Source organism: Mus caroli, chromosome 10 (genome assembly GCF_900094665.2).
Source record: "Mus caroli chromosome 10, CAROLI_EIJ_v1.1, whole genome shotgun sequence".
Classification (NCBI taxonomy): Eukaryota; Metazoa; Chordata; class Mammalia; order Rodentia; family Muridae; genus Mus; species Mus caroli.
The window spans coordinates 38,363,485-38,373,221 of NC_034579.1; the positions used below are offsets into that span (position 1 = coordinate 38,363,485).

General features: G+C 49.3%; 1 protein-coding gene across 3 annotated transcripts in view; it reads left to right on the plus strand.

Moving 5' to 3' along the window:
• The window catches only part of Scml4 (Scm polycomb group protein like 4), a 92,846-nt gene extending 83,892 nt beyond the window's left edge, over positions 1-8,954 (plus strand). For all 3 annotated transcript variants that reach the window (XM_021174730.2, XM_021174732.1, XM_029482270.1), the window contains 2 exons: positions 6,110-6,255; positions 7,871-8,954. In XM_021174730.2, coding sequence (XP_021030389.1) covers positions 6,110-6,255; positions 7,871-7,996 — 272 coding nt within the window. In that variant the 3' untranslated portion in view covers positions 7,997-8,954. The remainder of the gene's footprint in view (positions 1-6,109; positions 6,256-7,870) is intronic.
• The last annotated feature ends 783 nt before the right edge of the window (positions 8,955-9,737 follow it).

Consider the following 9,737-nt stretch of genomic DNA (forward strand, 5'->3'; position numbering starts at 1 on the left):
GGGGGGGGGGGGGGGGGGGGGGGGGGATGTGCAGAGTTCTCAGCTGCCTTTCCCTCCACTGTGAATCCTTCCCCCACCTTCCCGCTGCCCCAGCACGAGCTGGTGCCTGGGCTGCCAGCTCTCTGGGCTGCAGCAGGGGAAGAGGTTCCCTGGGGTTTGCTGATGTTCAGGTGAACATTTGGGAACGCCTGTTTCTCATCTGAGATACACTCAGCTATGAAAGGTTTCCGACAACAAAGCTTCCTGCACATGCTATAGAATTCCCAACCACAGGCATCTCCAAGAGGTAGAAGCAAAAGCAAGATACATTGTTGTTACAGCTCAAAAGTTTCCTGTGGGCTGCGGTTGGCTTCGTGGGCTGTGGTGTCAGTACGGGAGACAATTCTGCTAGAGAAAGCGTGAGGATGGGAGCCTCATATGAGGGCTGGGATCTGCAGAGGCGAGAAAGGGCTTCTTCATTGTGGGGAGATGGGAGAGGGGGCTGGGATGATGCAGGCAATCACAGTGAATGGTTTGGGGGGTCCATGTCAGGCTGGTGGGGCTTTGGTCATAGTGATTGTAAACCACACATTTCTGAGCCCTTAGGGGATGAGCCGCCTGCCAGCGGTGGGATTTAGGGAACTAAAACTACTGGATATTTATTGAACACCATAGAAGTATACTGCCTAGCTTTGGAGCTAACTCTGATCTTTACAACCTTGTCCTGTTTGATCCTTGCTGCTTTTACTAGTAGACAACTAGAAACTGGGGTGTTCTGGTCTGCAGATGTCCACTGAGTACTTCAGCAAGGCTTTTTCCTAAGCAGGGCTCTTCTCAGATCTGAGGGTGGAGCTGTGAACAAGGCAGAAGGATCCCATTCCAGAGAGACCTCAGTTACTGTGATTACTGTTAGAGGTGGAAAAGTGTGGCCTGTGTGACAGTGCTGGAAGGAAGGGGAGGGGCTGAGCGACCACCTCATCCCGGGAGTCAGAAAAGGCTCCAGTGTGATGGGATCCACTGACATGAGATTTGACATTTGAGCGCTTTGAAGGACAGGTGTTTAGAGGCTCCTGATGGAGATCACATTGCTTCATGGGAAGCGGGTCGGGGCTAACAGTGCCAGTTTCTGGCTGAGAAGGAATGCAGCCCAACCTGGCCTGCTGGCCCCTAGGGACATCTTCTGTCCTGTTGGCAGGTCAGCTTGTCTTGAAGGATTAATAAAACAAAACAAATAGACAAAAAAAAAATCTGATTAGAATCTAAGGAAGGATGAGGGTTTTCCTCTCTGGTCTCTGTCGCCTTGTAGTATCTTAAAAGCTGGAACTGAAAGAATGTAAAACAACTCCGTTTCAAACCAGATTCTGCTTAGACTGTGGGCTAGCCTGGGCACCTCACACTCTGCATAGCCTTGGACACACCTTCAGAAGTGTTACTTATTGTCAGCAGCCTGCTGTGCACTGGGTCACGTGGTGCCTGAGGTTGGAGGGAACACACACACACACCACACCCTGGAGAAGTGCACAGCTGTAGGAGGTAGGGATTTCTGACTCCTGGCTCATCCTGGCTTACCACTCCCTTGTTCCACTCTCCCACTCTGTTAGCTAAAGTTTCTCCTGAATTATGAATGAGCGAAAGGCAATTATGTGTGTGCTCGTGGGGATGCGTGAGAGGGAAAGAGATTTGCAGATGTGGTCTGAGCACCATGCTTCAGAAGGCGCCGGCGGGATTGCTTTTCAGCACGGAGTCAGTCAGTGGTCTCTTTTTCTGCTAACTGTGAATTCACCTTCAGGAGCAACGAGATTTAATTATGTACCCATTCACCACCGGGTCTCACTTTTCACAGTTTAACAGCCCACGGGGAGCAACATGACCAAGCACAGCTTCCCCAGTGCTGTGGACGGTGAGTGCTTTGCACGCTCCGTCCCCACAGGAGCAAGATTTGTTCAATACATCCAATCTTGTTCATCTGTCACATCTGCCTGCAGCCCCTCCCTGTATTGGACTGGCCCCATCTGTCTTCCTGACACCTTCCTCAGCAGCTGGCTGGAGCAGGGAGCCAGTGGTGTGTTGACTTTTCTCTGTGAGTACAGACCTGCACCAGCTTTGCAAACCCATCGCTGGAAAGCTCCATTGTCCTTCTCTGGAGCAAATGTATATGCTTTGGACCAGGAGCAACTGCCGGGGTGTGACTTAGCTTACCTGCTGCCCTGCCTAGTGTGACTGAAAGGCCCTTCAGAAACACCCATGAGCCAGTCTGGCTGTTCTTCCACCATCCTGTAAAAGGGGAAATGCCCACAGCTGGTACCAAGTCCCAAGCACAGATAGCACTTGCCTCAGTGCTCCAAGAGTCTTTACAGCCATCACTGAGGACACTCTCCTCAAAGATGACCAGGAGCCCTCTCTTCTGCTGTAGTCAGCGTCTGCTGTTCCTGACCTCGCTCTAAGGGCGGCCCGACCCTGGGCAGGATCTTATCAGTGGGCCGGACTTCCCCTCCTTCCTGCCAAGTATAGGAAATTAGATTTGACCTCCGCTCTCATCCCTGCAGACTCATTCTTGGACGAAAGACTTCCCGCCTTTGTAGTCCGGACATCTATTACCACCCTGATTAACAGCCATGCTCCCGTGGGCGGGGCCCGGAGACAGATGTGATTTCTGTGCTTCTTCAGCCCCACGTTGAGTGCAGATGTCTTTAAATGGACTAAAAATCATCTTTCACAAATGGGCATCCATGTTCCAAAAGCTCCAGTTTCTCAGTGAGATGCCTGGTGCCACACCACCTCATGGGACCCTTCCATGTCCAACAAGGAAAACAATCAGGGAAAAACAAAGCAAAACTCAAATGAAATCTCGTTCTCAACTAGGACAAATGCAGACATGAATCTTCTCAGGTATATCAAGAGCAGGAAGGGACGCACAGAAGAAAACTGTGTTGTCTTAAGACTTAGGGAAGGTTGACAGGCACCGGCTTCTTAGCTCCTAGAATTTTCCCATAGGGCAGTTGCTTTTTGCTCAGAATCTTGGCTTTTTTTTTTTTTTTTTTTTTTCTAGCCTGAAAGTGGTGGCAAGGATCTCTCACACAAAGCTAGCCTTTTTTACAAAACATATCGATCCATCTCACAGTCATCAATATCAAGAATATTTATTCTCTGCTCAGATGTGGAGGGGGTCAATGTAATATATGACCCTGGTAATGAGAGGACTTGGGCTGTATTGTTCACCATGGAAAGAGCTTGATACATGATTGGAAAATAGACATCGGCGGATTCTTAGGGAGTTATAATCTAAAGCTCAGAACAGTATGCAGGTGATTGTACTACAAAGGATGTGGGACGCATTCAAGGAGAAGGATAGATAAAGGTCAGATGGAGAGGTAGGTGATAGCAAGAAGGATGGCCGTGGTGGTCATGAAGGGGTCTGATGGCCCCTGGCTGGCATGCGTGTGCGTTCATGTTCTCTCAAGATCTGGATCAAAGGCAAATTGTCTTCTTGCCTCAGGATCCGGATCACAGATGTGCCCTCCATTCCTGGATTGTACTTCATTCCACATACAGTCAAGTTGACAACTGAGAATAGCCATCGCAAGCAGTTTACCCTGAGGGATGTGCAGGGAGCCTCTTTCACTCTGTAGAGCACCTGTGGTAGGTTGACCAGAAGGCCCAGTGCTTGCCCACTTCAGTACCTATAGCGGCTTCTCGGGATGGAGAATGTTACCATGATCTAAGACACACTGCAGTCAAACAACAAGCAGGGGAAGCTCCCAAACTCCTTTCCTTCCATCTAAGAAGGAAAGGTATGGAACCACAGTACAGCTGTTGACTTGGAGGCACAGTGCATAGGCAAGGGGGACTCAGAGGGACCGTGAGTGCTAGAAACATACAGACAGAGCTTGGTCTCTGGGACAGCCTGAGGCAGTGACAGTCCCATGCTAGATAGAAAAGAGCTGAAGCAAGGAGACCCACAGAAAAATCATCGCAGGGTACATTGCAGGCACATTTCTGACTTCCCCCATTCTTAGTAGCAAATACTTGACAACAAGCAACTGAACGGGGAGGGGACAGTTTGGGGGTGACCACCCCTCATGACAAGGTGGCTGTGGAAGCAGAAGTTACTTGAATTGAGGCATTGAAGCTTGATCAGTGCCAGGTGTGCCAGAAAGCACAGAGAGGAGACCATGTGCTTACCTGGTTGTCTTGGTTACAGAGTCTTTGTGTGATAAAACACCATGACCACACGCAGCATAGGGAGAAAGGGCTTCATTCATCTCACTATCCCGCCATCCAGAAAAATCATGGCAGGAGCTCAAGGCATGACTGGCTTGTACCCGATGGCTTGCTCTGCTTGCTTGCTGGATTTCTTTCTTCCATTCTTCTTGCATTTCTTTTTCCTTCCTTCCTTCCTTCCTTCCTTCCTTCCTTCCTTCCTTCCTTCCTCCCTCCCTTCCTTCTTTCCTTCCTTCCTCCCTCCCTCCCTGTTTTCTTTCCTTCCTTCCCCCTTTCTTTCTCTCTCTCTCTCTCTCTCTCTCTCTCTTTCATTTTCTTTTTTCCTCTCACATAATACATCCTGACTGCTGTTTCCCTCCCTCCTCTCCTCCCAGTCCCTCTTCTACACCTCCCCTCTCCCCCAAATCCACTGCCCCTCTGTTTCTCTTCAGAAGAGAGCAGCCTCCCAGTGATGTCAGCCGAACAGGGCATAACAAGTTACAATAAGAATAGGCACAAGTCCTTACATCAAGGCTAGATGGAGCAACTCGGTAGGAAGAAAAGGGTCCCAAAAGCAGGCAAGAGAGTCAGAGAAACCCTGACTCCCACAAGAGCACCAAGCAACCATAACTTTAACATATGCATAACCTAGCCCAGATCCATGCAGGCTCCCTGATTATTGCTTCAGTCTCCGTGAGTCCCCTGAGCCCTGCCTGCTTAGTTGATTGGGTGAGTTGAGTTCTTGTTCTTGTTCCTTGGCCCCTCTGGTTCCTACAATCCTTCCTTCCCTTCTTCTGAGGGATTCCCTGAGGTCAGCCTAATGTTTCAGCCTGCTTCCTTTTAGCACCCACAACCATCAGCCCGGGGGTTGCAGTGCCCACAGTGACCCTCCCACACCAACCATCAGTCAAGCCAATGTAGCACAGGCTTGCCCACAGGCCAGTCGGGTGGGCTCATTATCTCAGTTGAGGTTCCTTCTTTCAGAATGATTCCAGCATTGACTGAATTCACATAACACCGGCCAGCACACTAACCTTTTCCCTCAGTGCCTCATCCAGTCTGAGACCCCATCCTCTGGGGTGACTGCCCACATTCAGGCTGGGTCATCCCTGAGGTGTGTCTCCTGGGTGATTCTAAGTCTAGCCACACTGACAGTACAAATTAGCTATATCATTAGTGGTATGCCTTTACCAAAGAGTCGGCAAGCATGGGGGAGGGGGGAGGGAGGGAGGGCAAACAGGAAAGCCAACCCCCTAAGGACTCCTATGAACCCAGGGCTGAGGACAAAGGACAGGTAGTGAAGTAACACCATCTTCTTCTAATAGCAGGTACAGATAGACCAGACATGAACAAACCCCACCCCACCCCCGTGCTGCTGGAGGTATAAATGGAAGATTAGCCAGTGTGCAAAGTCCAAAAGTGAAGACCCACCTCTGTTCTGCCACACTGCCATCTCCAGAGAACATAGGGAGGGCCCAGTATTGCTTGGCCCCACAGGCTACAGAAGCCCATTTTGTTTACCACTCGGCTCACCAGCCCCAGGCACCAATAGCTGTCTATAGCAGACCCTGGTCCACAAACAAGAAACTGAATCGAATGTCAGCTAGAATTTTGAACCAGAATTTCAGTTTGTCAAGGATGAGAGCTCTCCCGAGCCTTCTTCCATGGGCAGCACAGCACAGAGAGGCTGTTGCCCACTGTGCCTCACTGACCGGCCACTCACACAGCACAGAGAGGCTGTTGCCCACTGTGCCTCACTGACCAGCCACTCACAGCATCTACCTGTCACAGGGACACATGCAGTGGACTTCAGAGTACTAAGGACTCTGTCTGGGAAAGCTAGGGACTTGGGGGTGACCCAGTAGGCAGCACCAGATGGGCACTGAGTTTCACTGGCTCATGGTCCCCCTCCTCTGCTCACTCCCTCCAGCCCCGAGCCCCTCTCCAGAGGTACAGGATACCAGGCGACCAAGCAGCAGAAACCCTTCTACCTGGACCGTGGAGGACGTGGTCTGGTTTGTGAAAGATGCTGATCCTGAGGCTCTGGGACCTCATGTGGAGCTCTTCAGAAAGCACGTATGAAAGTAATGGGTCTGAGGGGAGGGCCAGGGAAGGAGAGGCATGGACCGAGGATCCTCCAGACACTGTCGATCTAGACTAAGCTCTAGCAGTGCCCTTAAATGAGTCAGAGATGAGAGAGACAAAGGCAACCATAGGCCTGTCAGAGGAGAGCCACTGATAGATTTGTGTTTTTAAGGGATATGTTTCTCTTCTATTCTCTCTTGGGCTTTCCCTGATTTTCTGCTAATCCACTCATCCATCATCCATCTATTCTGTCCATTCACCCACCCGTGCATCATCTATCCACCCATTCACCTACCAGTCTGTCTCTCCATCCATCCATCTGTCCACCTGTCCATCCAACCATTATCCACTCACCAACTCATCCATCTGTCCAGTCCATCCATCCATCCATCCATCCATCCATCCATCCATCCACCCACCAATCCACCTATCTATCCGCCCACTCATCTGTCCTTATCCATGTGTCTGTCCACCTGTTCATCAATCATCCATCTGTCCATCCATTCACCCACCCACCCATCTACCCATCCATCCATTCACCCACCCACCCATCTACCCATCCATCCATCCACCCATCCACCCACCTGTGCATTCAATAGTCATCTATAGCACCCTGCAATATGCCAGGCAAACTGTGATCCCGTGCTCTTACTGCTTAGACCAGTGGCTTTCAATCTTCCTAATGCTACAACCGCTTAATACAGTCCCTCATGTTGTGGTAACCCCCAACATATAATAAATAACCCCAATAAAAAAAATTATTTTTGTTGCTACTTTATAACTAATTTTGCTACTGTTATGAATCATGATGTAAACATCTGTGTTTTCTGATGGTGACCCCTGAGAAAGGATCAATCGACCACAAAGGGGTTGAGACCCACAAGTTGGAAACCACTGGCTTAGAGGGTTAAATGAGAAAACACACACAAATACATTACATAAGGCCTCACTCATATACAGAGCCTTCACATCAATGTTATAATCACTTAGGTACTTCTGAAATATACAAAGATAGTAAGTGGGGCGAACGGTAAGAATTAGTTACCTGCCCAGCTTACGATATTAATTCTGGATTGGTAGTATAGCGAATTGCTACAAATCCAGAGTCTTTAGACAAGAGACATCACTTACCTTTATTTCTGTGGGTCTGGAGCCTGCCTGGATCTCGGGCGTTGGCAGGGATACATTCGTGTCTTAGGTATTCTAAGGGCAATCTGCTTGCCTGCCTTTCCCAGCTTCACGACCCTCTTTAAAGCTAGGATCATCGACCCTGGTCCTCCTCAGGCTGACCTGTCTGTGGCTCTCCCTGTCTTTACCTGGATGGATGACATATACATGAGATAATAGGAATGCAAGCGAAACTTTGTCTGCTTCAATCAGAAAAGGGCAGGAATCTGAAAGGTGCAAGGTAGCAACTGAGTTTTGGGAGGGGATGGGAGGACGAGGGCCTCATAGTTGCTTTAATTGTTTCCAAGAGCTTTCCCAGAACAAGTAGTATGTGCACTCTAATCTACTCACCTGTCCTTAAGGTGCCCCTGGAGCACCTCCGGGGCCTTAGCCACCGTTTGGCTGCTCTGACTGTCCTTTGGCTTTCCCTTCTCTCCAGGAGATTGATGGCAATGCCTTGTTGCTGCTGAGGAGCGACATGATCATGAAGTACCTGGGACTGAAGCTGGGACCCGCACTGAAACTCTGCTATCACATTGACAAGCTAAAGCAAGCTAAGTTCTAAAGAGTTGGAAACAAAGCCCCACATCTCCAGGTTACTTCTGCCAAACCAGCATCCGGCCAACATCATGAGTAGACTGTCCTCTTAAACGTCGCAGTCACAAGGACTGTGTCTTCTTATAGAACGTGTGCATCCTTGCCTTTTCTAATATTCCTCGTGGCCACCTTTCAGACACTCAACCGTGTGCTAGACTTGTCAGAAAAATCACAAAAAGCCTATTACAGTGTTCCTGTCGTGTTGGTCACTCTTTACGGGTGCTATTTGTGGATAACTGAATGCTGTCACACAAGGAGAGCCCTGGAGGGGGCTCACAAAGTCCCTGCAGGGGCTGTGGGGACGCCCCCAGTGGCGGTGGCAACCGCTCCCTGTTCTTGGGAGCGATCAGCACGAGTTTCACTGGACTCAGCTCTGGAAATTGTCTTCTGATGACCACCGCGCCTTGCACTATCTGGAAAACTTGAATTTTTGTTGCTGGGTTTTTGTCCATTTGTTTGTTTTTGTTTTTTTCCAGCTCTCGAAGAGAAAAGGGAAAGGATGTTTTGGAGCCCTAGCTACTGAAGTCCTTCCTTGCTCCACTAGAGGGCAGACTGCTAACGAGGTTTCGGGATGCACAGACTGCGTGGCTGGGGTAGGGTTTTTTATAAGCAAGACCTCGCTTGCACAGGGACAGGGGATGAAGTCCACACTGAGCACCCCAGATTGCCACTTGGGAAGAAATCAGGCTATGTCGGGCCGGGTCCAGCTCATACCCATTACTTACTGACTTACTCGGTACAAATTCGGAAGCAACCATCTGCCTAAACAAAGACTGGTGTCCCTTCCCTCCCAGAGTCTCACTGAGGCTCAGATATGATGGCATGCTGAAGAATCTTGGTGACATTTAGCTATGGGTATTTCTTGAAAAAAAGGCGGGGGGCGGGAACTGTCTGGACAAAGTTTGAAATAGGATTGCTGATTTCTAGTTTCATGGCTGCGTTCTTAGCTGTGTGTCTGTGGCTAATTTTTCTAGTCTTCAACAAATACGCAGACGTGTTTTTATTGGGTTTAATTCAATTTACAAATAGGTTTTTATTCTTCACTGTGAAGTAATGGGAAAAAATTGATTTTCTACCCTTTGCAGCTGTGTCCAGAGAGGGGGGTGGAGCCAGGGTTTCCTAGGCAGAAGGGTGACCTCTGCTGCCTATTCTTTATGGAATCCCCTCCCTGCTTTGTTTATTCTCAATGAATAGAGAACTCATGGGCACAGCCTTTTCCTTAAAGACACATCTGGGGAAGGTGAGGGTCAAGGATAACCTAGGGTCTCCCTTGACAATAGTATGAATTTTAGAAAGGCATCTTCCCTCAGGCTGCAGTCTGAGCAAGGTCTCAGCTGGCAAGTGTAGCCAGACGTCCTGGACTGTAACAAGACAAATGTGGTCTCTCAGATGGATCTACCTATTGCACCAATCAGGTAGAATTTAGGTAAAGAGCACGGGACATATTCCATGCTGTGCTATAAGGGCCCACTTTGATGTCCCCTGTTTGTGGGAGTGTGACATGACCCTGCAAGATCTTTGTTACATATACACGGGTGGTGGACTTAAGTACGACAGAGAAGGAGAAAATTGTCCCAGAGCGTCCCACTGAATGGAACCTGATCAGGCTGTGGATGACCCGGATGTCTGTTATTGCTAGCATGAGGCAGAAATGACCTTGAATTAGACCTTGAAGAGACTCTTTAAGATGTTAAAGCAATGAGCCGAAT